At 53.6% G+C, this 20319-nt stretch overlaps 1 protein-coding gene and 1 non-coding gene across 2 annotated transcripts; both read right to left on the bottom strand.

The window, feature by feature from the left end:
* MIR10A (microRNA 10a) lies at positions 4852 to 4972 on the bottom strand. Its single transcript, NR_129557.1, has one exon. It is a non-coding gene; the product is annotated as a microRNA 10a (primary transcript).
* Positions 16119 to 19811, bottom strand: HOXB5 (homeobox B5). The gene is made up of 2 exons (XM_018064933.1): positions 18021 to 19811; positions 16119 to 17341 (listed from the first exon to the last, which is right to left on the bottom strand). Exons 1-2 carry the CDS (start codon positions 18580 to 18582, stop codon positions 17094 to 17096), a joined length of 810 nt encoding a protein of 269 aa, XP_017920422.1. The 5' UTR covers positions 18583 to 19811; the 3' UTR covers positions 16119 to 17093.

The following is a 20319-nucleotide window of genomic DNA, read 5'->3' as shown; positions in this document are numbered from 1 at the left end:
TTCACAAAAGAGGCCATTTGTCTTCTTGATTATCTATTTGCTTGTCAGAGTTTGAGCTATGGCACCGGCTAGCTCCTTTGTAATATAAAAATACTCTGAAAACCTGCAAACACCCAGAAACATCTGTGCAAAAAATTAGACTCATTAAAGCCTTAAACACCTCAGAGGAAAAGGATACCTTCTTACGGGGAGGAAAGAGGCCAGCCGCGCAGAATCCTCCCTCGAAACTTTAATAAGCAAAGAGCCGTCTGTCTAGAAAGAGACAGCTTTAACCGCATTTTATTTGGTTATGACAAATAAATCACCATATGAAAGCTTTTGCCATACTTAAGCCTCTTGTGTCCTACAATGAAACATTTTCTCCCCATTAGGGATTGGAGTCAGCCCTCCCAGTCCTTTCAATCCATTTTTGGACTAGAGGGAAAAAATAAAAAACCCCAAACAAAACACACCCACCCCAAAGGGAAAACACACCAGCTACCACAATTTGCAGTCCTCTGAGACAGAAATTCCCATTGGATCCTTTGAAAAAATTCCTCAACCACACAAATGTGAGGCCGAATGGACTGGGGTACTTAAAATATACACTGGGTGGCATCGGTCTGCATCTTAACGTTAAGATTTCAACAAAAACACGCCGTGCTGATCACAAGAAACCAAACATTTATTTCTATTGTCACTCTATACATGACACACATTTTCACACCAACGAAGGGTTCTAGACTCAAGCAGCCCCAGGACTAGGAAGGGGCCTGGTTTGGAATGTCAGAAAGAGAATAGGAGAGAGGACAGACGCACATGACATATAATAATAATAATAATAATTAATAATCATCATCATCATCAATGCAACAATGATAAACTATGGGAGAGGTCTCTGTAACCTTATCTCCCAGATGGGAAGGGCATTTTATTGCCTAGTTTCACATTCACTTTCAATCTAGGAGAAAAGGCCTCCACTGCACAACTCTTGATTGGGGAGAGGGTTGTGTCCAGCTCCCAGAAGGCAACTGGCCTCTCACCCAGCCAGTCATGGCTTGACCTTCCAAAGGAGGGCCATCCCAGTCTCTGGGTCCTCTTTTTCTCTCGGACTCAATTACCCTGCCCTGCTCCTGCTCAGCCAAGGCACCCTATGTCCACCTGTCCCCAGCCTGTCGTCCCTACCCCGGCCCCAAGGTGGAAGGGGGGTGAACGGGCATGGAGGGGGAAGGACGTTGTGTGCGCGTGTTTGTTACCGTGGCCAAAACACTGCTATCTGGCAGTCAGAGGATGCTTTCGCTGGGTTTCAGGAATGAGGGACAAAGAAAGAAAATCCAGACTGTCTTCCAAGAGCGGCAGCAGCAGAGGCGGCGGCGGCCGAGCCGGGCCTCATTTGTTAGCCGGGTGTCGAGGTAATGGTCGCCACCGAGGCCCGTCCTCTCCTCGGCAGAGTAAACAAGACAGATGGGCCTGGGCCTGGCGTGATTAAAGATGAAACGTGGATCCATCTTCGCCAAAGCTGAAAATGAGGAGTGCAGCCTCCTCCTATTTCTCTTTCTGTCTTTTTCTTTCTTCCTTCTTTTTTTTTTTAAGGAAGAAAGCAAGAGACTTGAACCTTGCTTCTGGGGGGCCTCGCCCGGCTCCCTATTGTCATTTCTATAAATAAAGCTTCCCCTCCCCCCTCCTCCGCATTTATTCGTGTAAATAGACAAAGTGGGGGAGGGCAGGTAGGCTTTTTCGGGCCCAGGCCCCAGGGTCCCCTCCCTCGTCTCCCCCAACCACCCCCGAGCTCGCCACCCACCCCCGCCCCGAGGTTCGCGGCTCCCGCAAGGGGGGCACTAGAGCGCGGGGGGGCCTCCGTTGGGCCGGCCAGGGGGCCCTCCGGCTGAGCCTGCGGTGCCGCCCGAGCGGATCTTGGTGTTGGGCAACTTGTGGTCTTTTTTCCACTTCATGCGCCGGTTCTGGAACCAAATCTTGATCTGGCGCTCAGAGAGGCAGAGCGCGTGGGCGATCTCCACCCTCCGGCGCCGTGTCAGGTAGCGGTTGTAGTGAAATTCCTTCTCCAGCTCCAAGACCTGCTGGCGAGTGTAGGCGGTCCGAGAGCGCTTGGGCTCCCCGCCGGCGTAATTGGGGTTGACTGGACACACACAGAGAGAGGGAAAAGAGAAAGTTTTATTGCCCCGAAAAGGAGGAGGGGGAGCCCTTTCCTCCAGCTAACGCAGTGTCTCCCCCCCCCTCCCGCCACCTCTTCTTCCTCCAGAGGGGGTGGGACGAAGGAGAAAGCGGGACCCCAGGAGGAGAAAGAGACCTCTTAAGTTTTGGACGACTGTGCGGTCACGACGTTGTTGTTTGGGGAGGGGGCGGGGAGGAGTGAGGAATCTTCACAAGGTTTTAATCGCTCCTCTCTCCCCCTACTTGGCCTGGGGCCCGGGATGGGAGAATGAAGGGTGAAAGAGGGAGGGGTCTTCCCTAAACTAAACCTTTCTGTTAGTTCCCACCCTCTATGTTCCGATTCCAAGCAGTGCCTGCCCCCAGTAAAAACTTTTGCCCACTAGCCAAGAAGCCAGACTAGAGGAAAGAAAGGAAAAAATAAATACTGGGAGTTGACTCAACTCTCCGCTTAAATACAGATTACCTCCTCCCCCTTCTCCTCCCCCACCTCACACCCCTCCCCAATTTCCAACTTCACTGAGACTGCATCTCCCTGGCGAAAAAGTCGCTGGTGAGAATGGCAGAGGATGGGGAACCTACTTCAAAGGCGCGGGGCCCACCAGGCCATAAAAATTTATGGGGGATGTAATTATGTGGCTCTGAAAACAGGCGACCGTAAATCTCTGGCAATGGCGAGTTTATAGCGGGGACAATTGGCTTCCCCTGGCTCCCCCCACCCCCACGCCTTGAGGTCCCTTTGGTGTAAAGCGCCGGGGGTGGGAGGGGGAAGGGGTGCCCACGCACTCACCCGTGCTCACGTGAACTTTGCGCATCCAGGGGTAGACGACGGGCTCTTTGCACGCGGAGTGGGACGGGCTGGGGTGCAGGGGGTTCTGGGCGCACGGAGGCGGCGGGGGGCTGCTGTTGACCGCCTCACAGCGCTGGCCGGGCTCCGGGAGGAGGGCCCCGGACGGCGGCTGTGCAGGAGCCCGAGGGGACAGCCCGGGCGGTGGCGGGGGCGGCGGGGGCGGCGGCGGAGGCGGCGGGGGCCCAGGGTCCCGGCAGGCCGCGTAACGCTGCACGGTGCACGCCGAGCGCCGCCCGAAGCCCGCCTCCGGCTGGAAGCTGCTGTCTCGCCTCTGGCCGCCGGCGTAGTACCCCGGCGAGTGGTCGCTGGGTAGGTAATCGTTCTGTGAATATTCCTCGCACGGAGGGAACTTGGGGTCGACATAGTTTGAGTTGATCAAAAAAGAACTCATAGCCATTAATTTCTGGGAATTGTCCACAAAATATACTAAAATTTATTCCGACCCCTGACTCGTTTTCCTGTTTCCGAAAGCCCTCCTACTTACTGTCAAGTGAACAAAGTTAGGGGCCCACGTGATCCTCGGAACCAATGGCCGCCCCGCCTGCGATTCCCGGATAAGGAAATCTGCTCACCCGGACCCTACTCCAGCCAAAGAGGTTTATTTCCCCTTCTTCTCCACCCCCCCCCCCCAACAGCAGGATTTACATAGGGCTCCTGCGGGGCCACCGCCTCCTCGCCTCGCCTCGCCTCTCCGGGATCGCGGAGAGGGAGGGAGAGAGAGTGAGCAGGTTGCCACCCGAGGGCCTGTTGGGGCGCTGGGCGGAGCGCAATCCCTGGATCCCCTCAGAAGTTGGGGTTCTGAATGTGGCCCCTCCCGTCCTGCCCCCCCCAGGCCTTCCTTAGGGTCTTAGCCTCTCTTATCGATGGGGGTATGGAGCATCTGCACCCAGCGTCTAAGCAGGGGAGTTAAGTGAGGGGCGGACTAGGGGCTCCGCCTGGAGAGGAGAACCCGCACAGGGGAACGAGGCATCGAGCGTGGGCCTTTTCTCTGCAGCCGCACGGGGAGGGGTAGGGAGTGAAAAAAGAGGCGTCGGAGCAACCAGGCGGGTGTACGGAGGGACTTGTCAGAGATGAATGGAACCGCGGGCGGATCGATAGGAAATTCATGCACTAATTCGGGGAGACCTCGCCTTCCAAATCGCATTTAACTGCGCTATTAGTTTGGCTGTGTCAGTCAGTCCGTCTGTTCCCCCTCTCCTCTCCACTCCTCCCCTTATCTCACGCGGCCCAAGCCGGGAGAAACGAGTTGGTTTCCCACATGGAACATGAACACTGGAGTAAAAAACCGCCAACTTCTGAGAGCACGTTGAATAGCAATTTGCTAATTCCAGAAACACCGGAGCAAGGCTAACCGTGGCGGCGAGATGTTCTAATTGCCGTTAATGCCGCGCCTCAGCAGCGAGCAGAAATCTCACATCCTTGTGATGCTAAGGATAGGAGCCCGGGTGATCCCCACACAATAACACCCTTTGGTAATCGCGTGTTTCCAGGGCATCTTGTTCTGCACCCAAACGGAAAGGCGACCTCTGCATCCGTTTGAAAAGTGAATTTCCTTTCCCTTTGCACACTGAAAACAATAGTCATTTTTACCAGATTTTCAGTGAAGCCTCCCTGAAACCCAAAATAGGGACTAGCTGGACCAAAGGGAGAGGACAAAATAAAAACATCAGCAACAACATTAACCTTTTAAGATAAGTGAAAAAGGACTAAGGCTCCCAAGGGCAGGCATGGGTAGATTTCAGGTAGATGATTCCTCCATCTCTAACCAGTTGAGGGAGAAAAAGAAAAGAAAAAGGAATCTTCGTGTCACCGGATGGTCCTCATTTAGGAAAAAAAAAATTTTGTCTTCAGAAAAAAAATGAGCGGAGTGTTTATGTCAACTACATATTCCCCTAGATACGAATTTGTGATCACAAAATTCCTTACACAAATTCGGATCTACAGGGTATATACAGAAGACAGACAGATCTTCTTGGCCCAGAAATTTTCCAGTCCTATTTTCCACGCATCCTTCGTTTGGGGTATGGTTTCAGTGCTTTGATTTTTTTTTTCCCCCTAGTTTTGAGCTCTGGGAGCAGGAAAAGACACTGTGTGCCGATTACTGGGATTACAAGGTTTTCAACCCTCTTCCTCTTCTATTAGAAACAGAAACAGCAGGTCCCGCAAAGGGACGCGAACCTTGGGGCTGCTGTGCATCTCCGCGGCAGTGCATGAATTATGAGATGTAAACATTAGCTAAGCACAAAAGGAGGAAGGGTCATCCTGAGGCTGCCGCATAGTCAGAATCAGGCCCTTCTGGGTGCCCTCCAGCCCCTCCCCTCCCCCAGGACTTTTTTTTTTTTAAGAAAAACAAAACCCCAATCGGTAACTCCGTGTTCTTCTGCAACCTTTTAGTTGTGATCAAACGAAAATCTAGATATTTTCCAAGGGGCCTCTCAGCAAAGGGAAGAGGGATAGACGGCTGGGTGTGAAGGGGGTGTCATAAAAGTCCTTTTGGAAAAATTCAATGGTAAAAAGAGAAACAGCTGTAAAGAAAAATGCTGGGAGACCAAGCAGATGGGGCCCCAGATATTTAATGACGGGCAATTCCGTTTACAACCTGAGAAAAAGATCAAAGGCGTTTCATTTCCGAATGGAGGGTGAGGAGGAACCGTAAAAGATGCAGCCAGATGATATTGTGGCCCCTCCCAACCTCCCATACCTCCTGGGGCCAGAAAAGGGGGATGATAGCTGAAGTGTGAGGAAGAGTCCCATTTCCCCCACCTCCCTAGCTCCTGGCAGGCTCTCTCCATCTAAACTTGCTTATTCAGCCACCTGCTAGGGTTGCTGGCAATGGGACCTAAATGGGGATCTGGAGTTTCGAAGGGACTTCCTGAGGCTGCCAGTAACCGCCGAATTTACTAAGCTGGGAGACTGGGGATGGAGCTGAGGGAATGGCATCCTAGACTGTGAAAGCTAAGGGCCTTCAGAGGGTGATGGGAAGGGTGCACAGAACCTCTTCTCCACCCAGACTCCTCACTCATTGCTCCAGGTCTGAGGAATACTTGCATCCTTAGTAATATAATAAAAATTTCTTTAATAAATACATCAACAAAACAAAAAACAATCCTCTAACCACCACACTCTAAAGGTCTGTGCCCATACCCCGCCCTGGGACCCTTGCACATGGGTAGGAGGAGAGTTTTCACCTACCAGCCACTGAGTCCAGAGACCCTCTGATTTTCTATCCCAAATCTAGCTTGCCAGGTTTGGCTTCTAAGCTTGATTTTCTAACACTAACACCTATATTTGAAAAATCACACACACACAGACAGTAATATTGCAGTTATCTTTGCCAAGAGAGAGTCCAGTAAGTAATCTCATGCTTCCATTTGGGCACTCAGGAAGACTGACACCTGGCCCTGGACCCACAGACAAAATGTGTGGATAGAACCACCACCAGCCCCTCAGCTTCAAGCAGGGACCTTTCCTGGTCTTGTGAAAGGCTACTTTAGTCAGGGGCACCATTCCAACTGGCCAGACCACTTCCCCTACTCCATACCTCCTGTCCTTTTCAACTCGCCACCCTAAAACCCATCCAACTCATAGGCTTTTCAGAATTGGGAGAGGGCCTCTGTGCTGCTCTACACTTTCTTAAGAGATGGAGTCCAGGTGCCCCCAAGCACCCGAAGAGAGAGGGTGGGAAGTAGAGCCCGTGGGGTTGATCCTGGGGACAGAGCGCAGAGATTTTTCTCCTCTGTGCGCTGGGAGCCGCCACCTGCCCATCCCACCGAGGGGTCGCAGTCCCCACCCCAGCCAGTCCCGCCGCGAGGGGTGGAGAACTGGGTTTATCAGCAACTTTCGAGACGAGGTTGGCCAGAGCAGGAGGCTGCCTCTCGCCTCCACCTGCGAAGAGCACTAACATCAATACGCATACTAAAAATAAGAAAGAAAAAACCACGGCTCCACGAGCTTTCAGAGCCACCTCCCCCGCGCTCCCGATGGCTCGCTGGCCAGCCGGCCGCCTTCTCCCGGCAGCCACAGGTTGCCGCAGTGACCTCTCGCTGCTCAGGCCCTCCGCCGTCCCGGGCGTGTCCAGCGCGCGCCACCACCGCTACCTTTTGTCGGCGGGGAGGGAGGGACAGAGCGAGGGAGGGAGTTCGCAGGCCTGGGAGGCGAGCCCCCGGGCGGCCCGCGTGGCAGCGGCCCGGAGGAGCGCAAGGCCCGGAGGGACGCGGGCGGGAGTACTCACCGGGCCGCTCCCCGCGCCCTTCCGGCCGCCGGCCCGCTCGCGGGCCCGCGCGGCCCCCGACAAGCTCGCTCTCGTCCACTATTGTGTGTTCGGAAAACCGAACCGCCGCGGCGGGCAGAGGAGCTCCGGGGCCCCCTTGGTGGCCGGAACAAGACTTTTTTTTTTTTTTTTTTGGTGTGTTGTTTTTGAAGTGCAAGTTTTCGTATTAATCTCATACTTTGGCAGTCTTTGTTAAACAGCTAGGCGCGTCACCAGGCTCTCGAACATTTTAATAATTTTTAGACGCCGTGACCTGCGGTTCACCCCCTCTCGGGCCTCCCCCACGAGCAGGCAGTTACTATAATAACGCTCGCGCAGTTCGCTGGGTCATATTGAATTTTGCGCAGGTCATTACTTGGGAGAAAAATGACAGAGCAAGGAATTTGATTCAGCTCATCCTCTCTAGCTCTACTTTTGGCCAGAATCTTCCCGTCCCTTCCCCCAACTCCTACCCCGCAAAGTCCCACTCGAATAAGGACTCAGCCGACCCGCCTCCGCCTTGATATTCCATCATTTCAATATTTTTTCTCAGCTTTCCTTCCGGGGGCACAGAGGGAGTGGGTAGAAAACTACAGGGGTTCACTTTGCAGCCCGTGATGGAGACCAGCACCTGGAGAAGTGGAAATGTGGGGATCTGGGTCCCAGAGAGCGGACTTGAGCCAGAACCCCTATAAATGGCCGCATTGACAGGGCCTGTATTCCCACTCAACTGCACACTCTGCTTTGTTCCGCCCCTCACTGCCAGAGAGATCCCCATTTCTGCCTGAACTGCAAGCTGTAGGGCCCCAGGAATGAGACCTCCACCTCCTGGTGCTGAGATCTGGTCCACAGGCCAGCATGTTTGGGGAAGATAGAATCCTGAGAGAAGGGCTGGACTGCACTGGTCAAACCTGGGGACTTGGCTTTCAGATGCTTTAATTCTCCTTTAAAAATCAAACAATATCCTCCCCACCTCCATTTTTATTTAAAATTACTTCCCATCTATACTATACCTCTTTGCCTACCCCCAGCACCACCACCAGGAGGTTCAGGAACAAATCAAAGAGGTGCTTAAAATACTCGAGATTTTCTTTGATTTATCCCTCCAGGACAGGACTAGAAATGGGTGGCATGCCAGTAACACATTTCAACCAGTATAAGTACATCAGGTGATTATCCCTCCACCCAGCTCAAGTCTCAGGGCAGTGTCTCCAAAAGGGTATCCCCCTAGTTTGGGGAGGTTGGGACTAAGCATCCCAAGGCACCCAGCTTGGCTTGGGATGGCAGAAGTCTTCCCTTCCCCATTGTGAGGCCCCACCAAGCCCAGGACCCAGTCTACTCCACAAAACTATTAACTTGCTAACACTCTGTCCTGCAGTGGAGGGGAAGAGACTGAGGAAGAACAGATAGAAATAGATTCTCCGGTTCAGGCTTTGACCTCTACTTCCTCTGGAACCCAGGAATTCCCTCCTGACCTGACTCCCCAGAAAAATCTGCCTGAAGGCCAAGTAGAAACGAGGACCCATACCCAATTGGTTTAGTTTAAAAAAAAAAACAACTGGGGTCAAATTGATTTATCTTTTCTGGCCATGTTTCAAAAGGCATTGATATGAAAACTCTCAAATTATCTTTTTTTCTGGCAGGACAAACACCCAGAGAGCATCTCCAATATTAAATGCTTAGAAGAGAACGATGACATCTCATAATGCAACAAACAGTCATTTAAAGATCCAAAATAAGCATATGTCCTGGTGTTATAATTACAGTGTCTCTAAGCATTGTACTTATGAGCTAAGCCTAATGCATAGATTGAAAGTTCATTTCAGGTCGCCAGTTAGAAAGATCTCTGTGAGGCCATTCAGTGTTTTTCCTTCTCATTTCCCCTCCCTCCTTGAAACAGGAAGAGAGGCATTCTGGAAGAACACACGAGTGTAGGTTTGGGAGAGAGTGAGAGAATTAAGGTAACCTTCTTTCAATATCCAACTGCTTAAACTCCAGCACTTTGGAAGGAGGGATAGGAGTTTTTAAACTCCCTCTAGTCGTGGCCCACGGTTACTGGACTCCAATTGCCTGGACCCCACCTGGGGGTTAGGAATCCCTGAAAAACTAGCCTCCCTGGAGGGAGAAGGAGCTAGGGGATCCAGCTATTTCGCCCCTTTAGAGGAAGCCTGATGGGGCTGGTGTGGGTGGGAGTCAGGTCTTCCCCTTGGAAGGCTTCCTTGGCCCCACCAAACGTCCTACAAGGACGTGTGGGTAATTGGATTTTTTAAATGTGTGCGGCTGGGTAGGTTTTAATTAAATTTTATATGGCGACTCAAAGGTTATCTTTAGCAAAGAAGATTGCGTAGAGGATTGGCCATGCCCAGAGCGCTTTCTTTTGTGCATCTCCCGAGGCCACCAGAGCCAGTTTGGGGAGGAGGACTTCTTCCCTCAGTTCTTCCACAGATATCTGCCTCTCCGCTCTCGGTGCCGCTACCCCACTCCCCGAGCCCACGAGTCTTCCTTACCTCGAGCATCCCCCGCTCGCTCTCTTCTGTCTTCGCACACACACACAGCCTCCTCCCCTCTCTCACCCCTCTCCCACCCCGCCCCCGCCGCGGCCGGCTCACGCACGCTGTAAACTTTTGACCCTCCAACTTCGCGACCCCTCCGGCAATAACACTGGCCTCACCGCCCAGGGTCTCATTCTGCCGCTCCGGGTGCAGAAACCCAAGCGCAAACCATTTTCCTTGCCTTCCCCCGTCTCCCCCTCCCCCCGGACCCCCTCGCCCCCCCCGCCCCGCCACTACCCCGACTAAGGGCCTTAGACCTGGGAAAGAGGAGTCAATCTTTTTCCATTATTAAATAACTGCTCCTCGGGAAAAGATGCCAACTGCACTTCCGACTTTTTTTCACCATTTCCCGCATTTTCACCGTCTCTCATGTTAGATGCCTGGAAGAGCTTCTGACGACCCACCCCTCTCCATTCTTGTGTCCCCCAGAGTGGGGGCGCCGTGGCCGTTGCCAGGCGAAAGGACATACGGCAGCCATAGAGTGGCCTGACGGAGAAGGGTGTTTCTGGGCCGAGGAGTGGAGAGAGCTTGGAGGAAGGATTCCTTGGGACCGGAGGGGGCCCAGGCCCCAGAAGGCTTGAGAGAGCTCAGGGTCCAGGCTCTGCAAGGCCCAGCGGGCCCCGGGCCACCTTGCCGGACCGCTCGCTGGCGCCTAGAAGGCTCCAGCCTGGCTGTGAACTTGGTCTAAGGCGGACTCTGCTGGCAGCTCGGGGACGTTACAGCCTCTGCCTCAGCTAGTGCAGCGGCCGCGCAGCGACCTGCCCTCTTTCGCTTTCCTTTGCTCCCAAATATCACCTCCCAAGCCCCCAACTCCCACAGAGAAGGATTTTGTTCTTCCTTCCCTAGGGACCCTTGGGAATCTGTAAACAGAAAAGAGAGAGTTAAGAGGCACATACAGAGAAAAAGAGACTAGGACGACAAGAAGCTCCGATATATCGGGTTTATGCTCCACCGTGTCCCCAAGGCCCCAAAAGGAGATGTTTCCACATGCAAGGACTTTCCCCCTTCTGCTCCCCTGAACGCTCCTTTTTCAGGCTGAATCCACACCCCTCCACCGGGCCTTCCTGGGTCATCTCTTGACTAGGCAAGCGGTGTTGGGGCATTGGAAGTACCTTCCTCTCTAGACACATTCGTCCCTACCCTGCTCGGCTCCGGCTCCAGGGGTCAGGGATGGTCAGCCGCTGCGTTCAGAGGCCGCAGCGGGGCCGCAGCTAGGGAGGCTCAGACCAGAGCGTGGCTCTGCAGCGGGGGCCGGGGGGTTGGGGGAAGCTAGAGGAGGCCAAGAGGAGATTTAGGGAGAGAAAAGATAGGACAGAGGACGCCTGAAACATCGAAGGAGAAAGAAGCGGGAGAGAAAGAGATTAAAACTTGGGAACGTGCTGATCTATTCGGAGTCCGACAGGTCCAGAATGGCCCTAAGGCCAATCCTCTCCAGTCTCCTGAATCCCCCACTTCCTCTTGAAGCCCGAAATTTAGGTCTCAGTAAATTCGCCAAAAGGAGGAAAAAATCGGCCTAAACCTGTAGGAGCGCTGACGGTGACGGCGGTGCGGCCGGCGGCGCTAATGTATGCGGCAGCGGCTCGGAGCCCCAAGTAGGCCGGCGCTCGGCCCGTCTGCTGACCTCTTCGTGATCCCGGACTCTATGAATTATTGATGAGATATGAGCGTTGATTTCCCCTTTCAGGATGCAAACTCCATTATATTGTTAAAATGGCGATTTAATCGTTGAGAATAGCTTTGGTGTGGGTTTTTTCCCCCAACTCATTTGCGCCTCCTTCCTTTTCATTTAACTCTCTTAATTAAATCCTTTAACAGATTTTAATCACTTTTTGGAGGGAGGGATAGGAGGAAGGAGAAGGCCATCACTACCACCACCAACAAACACTAAACACAAGCCGGAAAGCCATAAAAAGCTTCCACCTTGGGGAAGTTGAAAGGAAGGTGGGGAGGGGATGTTAACCCCTCTAAAAATGTCCTGCTGGAAACAACCACCATTGGGAGTGCTGGGGCAAGCTAACTCTGAAGTGTTTGGGCCTGGGAAATGTTTAATTTCACCCTGAAGAAGTGTGTAGTCCAACTGTGAAGAGTAAGTCAGGCTTACCCTTCTTGCTGAGAAGTCAAGGGACATGCAGCTTGGGGAAGACACGTGTTTCTTGTGGGGAAGCGATTCTCCAATCTGAGCCCCAGGGCAAGAATTACTGATAAATGTCCATTTTCCTTAAAAGCCCCCAATTTCTCCCCTCCCCCATCCCAAACAGCTTGGTTTCCAGGCGGTGTCTGGGTTAATTAATATGGATGTGTAACAGCGCTGCAGCAATCGATAAATCCCGCTGTGGGCAGATCCCAGCCTCGAAATCTGATTATTCCGAGAAACTCCAAAAAATGGAGACAGTGACCAGTAGGCTCTGCCCTAAAAGAGGGGAAGTGTTCTTGCTAGCCCTGTTCTCCTTGCTTGGGTGGGCTGATCCCAAGCTGTGAAACCCATACAGGCAATTGCCTTCTTTGCTCTGTCCCAAAAGGGACTGAGTTTGGGAGACTGTGCTGAGTGGTCCGCTTCTCCCTCATTTGGAATCCTTGGCGTCCACCTCAGCATTCAAACCCAAGGATAAAGGAACCATCCTAAGAGAGGAGCTTACTCTTGGATCCTACCCACCCCCCAGTCCGTCCCCACCAGACCCCAGTGAATACTTGTCACAGCCAGGGAAGAGTTAAGTGTCCCTGCAGCAGTTACAGAGAGGAAGCCGCCAATGAAATATGGGTGCTTGGAACTCCAGGCCCGGCTGGCTTTCCTGTTTACACTTCTTTATACTTCCTCCCACACCACAGCCTCAGAGAAACAAAACAAAAATAATAATAAAAAATGACCAAGTGAAACAAAAAATTAAATTGTCTATTGAGTGGTGGTCAAGCTGGCCTCAGAGGGAAAAGGGAAACTATAGCCTTACCCTCCGACTGCCAGTCTCCTCAACCCTGCCCCAGGTGGAAGGTACCCACAGATGGGCATGAGGATTTGGCTAGTAAGTTCCAGCCTGCGGCTCAAAAGGTTGGGGCCTGAATCCAGCCAGGGAGAGGAGAGAGAGAACAGCCTACTTGGAGAGTATCTTGGGGAAGGCTAGAGAGCAAGACTTGGACTGGGGCAGAGATAGCTCCTTTGCATGAGAAATCCCTGGGAAGCTTTCATCTTCTCCCCCAACAGATCCTTGCTGGGATTCATGGAAGACAGTTACCCACAGAACCTGAAGTGGGGAAGAGGAAAACCCAGCTAGGATGGGATCTTCCCCAGTTAGGATCTGCTCAGAGCAAGAGGAGATCCTCCAAGAGTTTTGGCTATTGTGGCAGAAGTGGGCACCCACACCAGAGCTGCCCTTTGCCATTTCAGAAAATCTCTCTAGATATGCCCAGCAGATGTCCCTGGGCTGCTGGCCCCATACATTCTTTATCAGAATTTGCAGAACTGATGTGGGAGGGGGCCAAAAAATCTTTAGCGGCAGACCCGGTGATCTGGGGTTTCTGAGAGGGTGGCTGGTGGCATCAGAGTGAGACCAAGGGCACCATAGGAATGGGGTTGCCCAGGAGTCCCCTCATCGGATTCTGTGCCCATTACCTTCTTCCTTTACATCTTATTTAACTCATTTGCCTTGTCCAGAATGGAAACTTGTGGAAGTCATGCCTCCAAATTTTACTAGTATTTTAAATGGTGCATGATGTCCTCTGGGAACTGAGCAGAATCTCCTTTCCATGGGATACAGATGCCTCAACATTCTGGGAGAGATGTGTCTTCACACCAAGGGGAGGACACCTATGCACTCAAAGCCTCTGTCCTCTGTCCTCTTTGCACTCATAGCCCATGAAGGGTGTCCAGTAAATTAGGCCTGGACAGGGATCTGAGAGCTCAGGGAATAGAGAGCAGCTGCAGGAGAAAGCGGAGATGGGGAGAGAGTGTAGATGTTCTTTAATGTGAAAAGGGGAGGATCTGTGACCCTCTCCTGGTCCCAAAGACCAGAAACCCCTTAAGTTGTCACAGACCCAATTCCAGGGACAACAGGAGTTGGTGAGCTATATCTAGAGATGGCAAAAGCAGGCATGAGGGGATGGTTGATCTGAATGTGTCTTTAAAAATGGAGAGGTCGATTTGGTGAGGAGGAGAACTCTGGCTTTCAGAAAGAGGGTGGCTTATCCTTAGAAAATAACGGGCCCCCTGGGGGTCAAATAATGCAATCCTTGTGGTTTGTGGTGCCACAAAACAAAGGGCCTCTAGGCTCTGGTAGGGAGAGAAGAAGAAAGGAGAGGAAAGAGAACACCTTTCCAATTTTCTCTCCCAGCTCCTGAGACCCTTTCACTCTCCCGACAGTTGGGAGTCTGTGTTCTTCAGCAACTTTTATTTTTGGAGGGATCGCTAGGGATTTGCTTAAACACATAGATCCTCTAGAAAGGATCTATAAAAAGAAGCTCTCCCATTCTCCCCACTCCTGGCCAGGAATTAGGTTTTGGATTTGAGGGAAATGCCCCCCTCTGTCTTCTCCCCACTGGGACCTCAGGACCCTACATAGAGTCAAGTCAGCAGATTGGCTTGGGACCAAAAGTCTGAAGCTGGGTGCAAAGGCAGGCACGCTGCTCCGCATTCCAGATAGCCCTGATGAAGGCATAGAGAACCCAGGTACCCCCTTTCATGGGTTCAAAGTTCTAAAAGCCAGAGAGTGCGCCAGTGCAAGGCAGCCCACAGCAGCTGCTCAGCCTTCCCCAGGCTTTTTCTCAGCTCAGATGTATCCAGATAAAAGTGCCTAGCGGCTCGCCCCCCATACCCCTGACAAATGAACGTCATAAAGTTTCTTTCCTGGGGGTGGGGAGGCATCTGTCTGAAGATGCCCAGTAGTGGAGTGCCCCCCCCCCAACATGGGGCCCTCCTGTCAGCAGTACACACCCCTCCTTTTTGCCCCCTAAATTTCCAAGAGGACTGAAGGAACCCACACAAGCCTTTTGCCCACAAAGAGTCAAGCACTCCTGCAAATAAAACCAGGCACCCAACGACTGCGGAGGCCTTATCACACTGAACTAGGTGCCCCACTTCAGACACCCAGCTGGTCAGAACTTGGTGCAAAACCAGGCTAAATTTCCCCCGCTTATTACCCTATAGCCATGCTGGAGGCACGGTTTCCTTCCCCTAGTTTCAAGCCCCACAGTTTCAAGGGGAAAAGCGAAAGCTGGAAGCAACTTACTGCGGGAGAGCTGGGCCTGGGCTGCCGCCACACCACCGCCTTCTGGGCCCGGAGAGCGCTCACCTACCTCTGCCCCCTTCCCCACCACAGCGAGCAGTTAAAGTGTCACTTAACATTCTGGAGAATGTGAAATATACCGCGCGGTGTCAACTCCCCAAAACCATAAAACTAACTTTATGGACCTCACGTGACTTTCTCGAGCCAGTGAGGGGTATCTGTCTGACTTCTCCGCGATTTTTACGATCTAACTTCAAGATAAAACCCCTATCCATTTGACATCTAAATGTCATAGCGACTTTTGGGATAGTTTGCTATGGACAAAGGGGGACAAAGTCAAGGGGGATGGGGGAAAGAGGGCCCAGTAGAGCCTCCAAGACCCTCGGCAGCCTCCTCACCAGCTCCCCCTCCCCCCCAGCCCTGTAAGAAGTTGGGCCAAGCTGGAAGGGACGGACTGGGTAAGTGTCCAGACTTGACTCTTGTACTCAGGGTGGAGGCTGACTTGGATGGAAGAGGACTGGGCCCGGGCCCTGGGCCAGTTCGGCTGAAGGGGAAACCAAGGGCCTTCTAGGAGGGACCCCAGCTCCTAATCAAGAGGGCAGGTCAGTTGGGCCCCTGGAGAGAAGAAGCCCTTGATAAATGTAGAGAAGACTGAGGGTAAGAGGAAACCTTTGAAATTGAGCTGATTTTTTTTGGAGGGGGGTTTGCCTACTGGGTGACAGGGTTGAATTGGGATTTGACTAGGGGACAAGGGGGCTGGGCAGGCCTGCTTAGGGCTTAGGCCCAAATTACTTTTCCTGAAGAGGTTTCCAGAGACTTTTCCGGCCAGCTGGTGGAAGGCCAGGGTGGAGTCCAGCTCAGCCTTTCCCTGGCCCCTTGCTCCAGCTTCAGGTGGGATTTGTGGGCCTCTCAGTCCCCCAGGCATGAAAGCCTGTCCCCTGGCCCAAGTACCACTGACTAAGCAGAGACTTAGAAGGCTGAGAGGGGCTGCTGGGGAGCATCCTACTCTCTCTTCCCCACACCCCAGATCTACCAAGAATGGTCTAGGGTGTGTCTGGTGATGGGAGAGGCAGGCCCCCAGAGAAAAGACAAGTGGAAGGGCAGTGGAGGAGGGGAGACATTTATTTGACTTCAAGGAAAGCTACAAACAAATACCAAAAGCGAATCACTGAGACAGGCCCGGCAAAGACAGATTTCACACATAGCACAGCATCCACTCGCTCACTACAAATGGTCTTGGAATCGAAATGGGTAGGGAAGAGGGGATAGGTCTGACCCAGACTATCCCCATATTTACAAGCTTTGGGCCCTCTATGCCAGACCCATGGATTCACAGAGAAATACACAAGACGTTTTACACTGAGGATTATTTTTGTTTTCTGAGGCTCCCAGACCAGGCCTTGTGGGGCCTACCCAGGCGGCAGGAACTTAAATCTCACTATGTACCTTCCCTCTTTTCAACATTACCCCTTTGGTCCCCCTTAGCTCCCTCCCACCTCAGGACCAAGCCTTAGGAAACTTGGGCCTGGGAGTGGGGAGAGAGGAGGAAGAGGAAGGAGGAAAGAGACACAGTCATGGACTCCCGGTCTCCGAGGCCAGCTCAGCTGGGCCCCGCGCTGCGGCACTATCCCACCTCAACTGCTGCCCCTTTTAGAGAAGTTTCCAGCTGAAACTCAAAATACAGCGATCATCCTTTTATAAATAAGTTATAACACAGATGGGGAGGGGAAAGTTCACATTAAACATGCGAGTCTCTTTTTTTCCTGGGGGAAGGAGTGCAACCACAGACACAAACATTCAGAAACACTGGCGGATTGGGGGTGAGCGCAGGGGAGTGGGGAGCATGGAGGGAAAATAATAATTATCATTATTATTACAATAATAACAAGATTAACCAGTCCAGGAGAGAGGGAGCCACAGGAAGACCTAAGACCAAACGAAAAATCGTAACACAAGGCCCGGGCTGAGGCAGGCTCGTGGGAACCGGTTCCCAGCGGGCGGCGGCAGCGCGAGGAGGCTTGGAGGGGCCAGGGCTGGGGGCGGCATGAACTCTTGGGCCGCCCGGGCTCCTCCCGGCGGGCTCAGGGCTGGAAGGCGCTGCCGGCTGTAGCCAGGCTCATACTTTTCAGTTTGTTGTCTTTCTTCCACTTCATGCGCCGGTTCTGGAACCAGATCTTGATCTGGCGCTCGGACAGGCAGAGCGCGTGGGCGATCTCGATGCGCCGCCGCCGCGTCAGGTAGCGGTTGAAGTGGAACTCCTTTTCCAGCTCCAGGGTCTGGTAGCGGGTGTACGCGGTTCGGGCCCTTTTCCCGTCCGGCCCGGTCATGTCTGGAGCAGACAGAGCAGAGCGGCGAGGCCGCGTTATTCTGGTTAAGGGAGGGGGCACTGGGTGGGAGGGGGGCGTGGAGCAGGACCCAGGCGTCCCCGGCACCCAGCTCACCGCAGCTCCGATCCTCCCCACTCCAGATGCCCGCATCCGAGCTTGCTTTCTGATGCCCCCTTCTGCAGCCCCCACTTCTGCCCGCAGCGAAGGCGCCCGGCTTTGTCTCTGGCTCCCTCCCTGTGCCTCACCCTTCGCTGGGCTCAGGCGGCCGCTCACCCCGGGAGGGAGGAGAACGGTTGCACTTTTGCCCTGGAAAGCTCGTTTTACTGCTCGCCCCTCCTCTGCTAAAAGCAGTCTCAAAATTTCGGGGGCAAGCAGGACCCTTCCCCATGTTACATAAACCCCATCCTTCATCCTAAAGCTAGTACAGCTGGGCAAATAAAACCTAAGGCGAAATCTGGGAACAAATTATTAAAAACACTCTTCTTCAACCCCCCAGCTAAGCCCTCTTTTGGCTCTGTCCCCCCGAGCTGTGAGGACCCTCTTAAGAGTCTTCTCCCCCTCCGAAAAAAAGAAATCTATATTTGAGAAAAAGCCAAGCTCTCCCTCGCCGACTCCCCCCACCCCCAAACGCGGAGAAGGAAAAGCCGAGAAGACAAAAAGAGGAGCGAGAGCGAGAATTACCATGGCTGATGTGAAGCTTCCTCATCCAGGGGAATATCTGCGGAGTCTGCCCCTCGGGCGCGGCTGTGGAGGTGGCCATGGGCTCTGGCTGCGCCCGAGCTAGGCTTGGGCTGCTTAGCTGGCTCGCCGCTTCCTCAGGCTCCGAGGACGCGCTGGCCTCGTCTATTTCGGTGAAATTGGCGCTGGAGCTGGCCGGGGTCGCCTGGTCGGAGGGGGACGAAGCAGAGGGCTTGGCGCCGTGGCTGTCGCCGTTGGTGCAGGGCAAGGACTCGGGCGAGGACAGGGAGCAGCTCGACGCCGCTTGCCTGAAGCGGGGCTCCTGGGCGGGCGCAGGGAAGGCGCGCGAGCTCTCGCCCACCGCCCCAAAGTGGCTGGAGGAGGCCGAGGAGCGGTTGACGCTGAGGTCCATCCCATTGTAATTGTAGCCGTAAGAGCCGGTGTGCATGGCAGCGGGATCCCTGTAAGAGCCGCTCAGAGAGCTGCCACTGCCATAATTTAGCAACTGATAGTCCGGGCCATTTGGATAACGCCCCGAGAAGGAGTTTACAAAGTACGAGCTCATTTGGGTGATTTTGGAGGGCTTGATTTGTGGATCGTGGTCGTTATAACCCTGTGCTTCACGATTTATGATGTATTAATGAATTATAGCGATGCACTGTACTTCGTTTTGCTATGTATGCGGCCAAATATGGGGGGGGGGGGTTGGAAGGGGGATGGGGGGGCGTTAGGGAATCACGTGCTTTTGTTGACCAGTCGTAAATTCTCGCTGATGACCTCAAGAGGTAATTCATGCTCTATGGTTACAAATAATGACGATCCGAGAATCGTTAGGGCCGATTCAATGCGAGCCTCCGAGAGGGGGAAAAAGGAGAAGGGGGAGAAACAGGGAGAAGGTTGGCGGCGGCCTCTGAGCAGAGCGCGCCACCTCCCGGCGAACGGCGGGAGCGCGGGCTGCCGACCGCCATGGCGGCGACGACTGCCTCCCTGCTGGCTCCGTGCAACCGCCGGGCTAGAAAGAAACCCGGCCTAGGCTAACCCGAAGGGTTGAGTCTTTTAGAGGAGAAACCCGATTAAGCCTTTACCCACTTTCTCGTAAGTGGAGTTTATCGTTCGGTACTTCTCCCTGTCGTCGTCGTTATTATTATTTTAACTGAAGGTGACCAAAGCTTGATTTGCTCTTCCTTTACTCGGGCCTTGCAAGTCTTCGCGTTGGGGGGCAGAAATGGGGGAGAGGCTGGAAGATGTGTGTGAAAAACAATTATTGCAAAGGGTTTCCCCTGTGAGCTCGGCCTGGTCTGCTTCCTGACCCGGCTGCAGCGGTCCATCCACAACATCCAGGCCAAGCCCGTGGGGCAAAGCCAAGGGTTCGAAGGAGAAACTTTCGCTTCTCCGGGTCCCCTGAGAAGTTTGAAATACTCTTCCTCATCCTTAGCCCAGGACGGAAGGATGGCAGAACAGGATAGGGACCCCAAAAGAAGAGCCCAGCTGGGGCTAAGTGGCTTAGACGGGAGAAAAACGGTAGAGGCCACCGCATCAGGGACTCGGGTTTGGCTGTAAACGTGGTCCTGAGATTCTGGGATCAAGGAAGAATCCTTCCGCTTTCTCACCAACTGCCTGCTATTATTGCCTTGGGAATCCCTACTTGAGACCCCTTGCTGGCATCTGGGTAGTTTCAGAATTTGCCGGGCGGCTCATGCCTTCCCGGGAAGGGAAGGGAGTTCGGAGGACCAGCAGCGCCTTGCTGAGCGCGCTTGGCGGCCAGAGACCGCCACAGCTGGGCCCCCTCTGCCGGATGGCTATTTTCTTTAAAAATAAAAAAGGGAAAGAGAGGGAGGAGGAAGAAAGGAAAACAGTCTCCTCATCTTGTCGCCTGTGTGAGGGTGGGGGTGGGGGTGGGGGTGGGGGTGGGGACAGAATGGGTCCGTTAAAGTTGATGGGATGTGACCAAACTGCCCCATCACCTGGCTTCCTGCCCTCAGGTCTCCGAAGAGCAGGGGGAAAGTCTTGCCCTTCGCCCAGGCGCCTGCCGGCGGCTTCACATCCCCCTACTTGTCGCTGAGCCGCTACTTGAGGCAGGAAGGGACGCCTGGAGACTGCAGCTGTGGGCAGGGAGACAAGACACCCGGTGGCCCCAATTTAGGCCAGGAGCCGAGGGCCAAGGCCGGCGGAAATCAGGCCATGTGGGCAGGCCAAAGATCACCGGCCTCAGGGATCCTGCGGACATAACCCAGCGCTGAGGCACAGAGACCCGCCGGCTCAGTCTCTGCAGGAGCTCCCGGCTAGAGGGCCTCGGTGGCGT

The sequence above is a fragment of the Capra hircus genome, chromosome 19, assembly GCF_001704415.2.
Source record: "Capra hircus breed San Clemente chromosome 19, ASM170441v1, whole genome shotgun sequence".
NCBI classification, from domain to species: domain Eukaryota; kingdom Metazoa; phylum Chordata; class Mammalia; order Artiodactyla; family Bovidae; genus Capra; species Capra hircus.
Note: the sequence above shows the minus strand (reverse complement) of the source record. Positions and strands in the feature narration are given on the sequence as shown.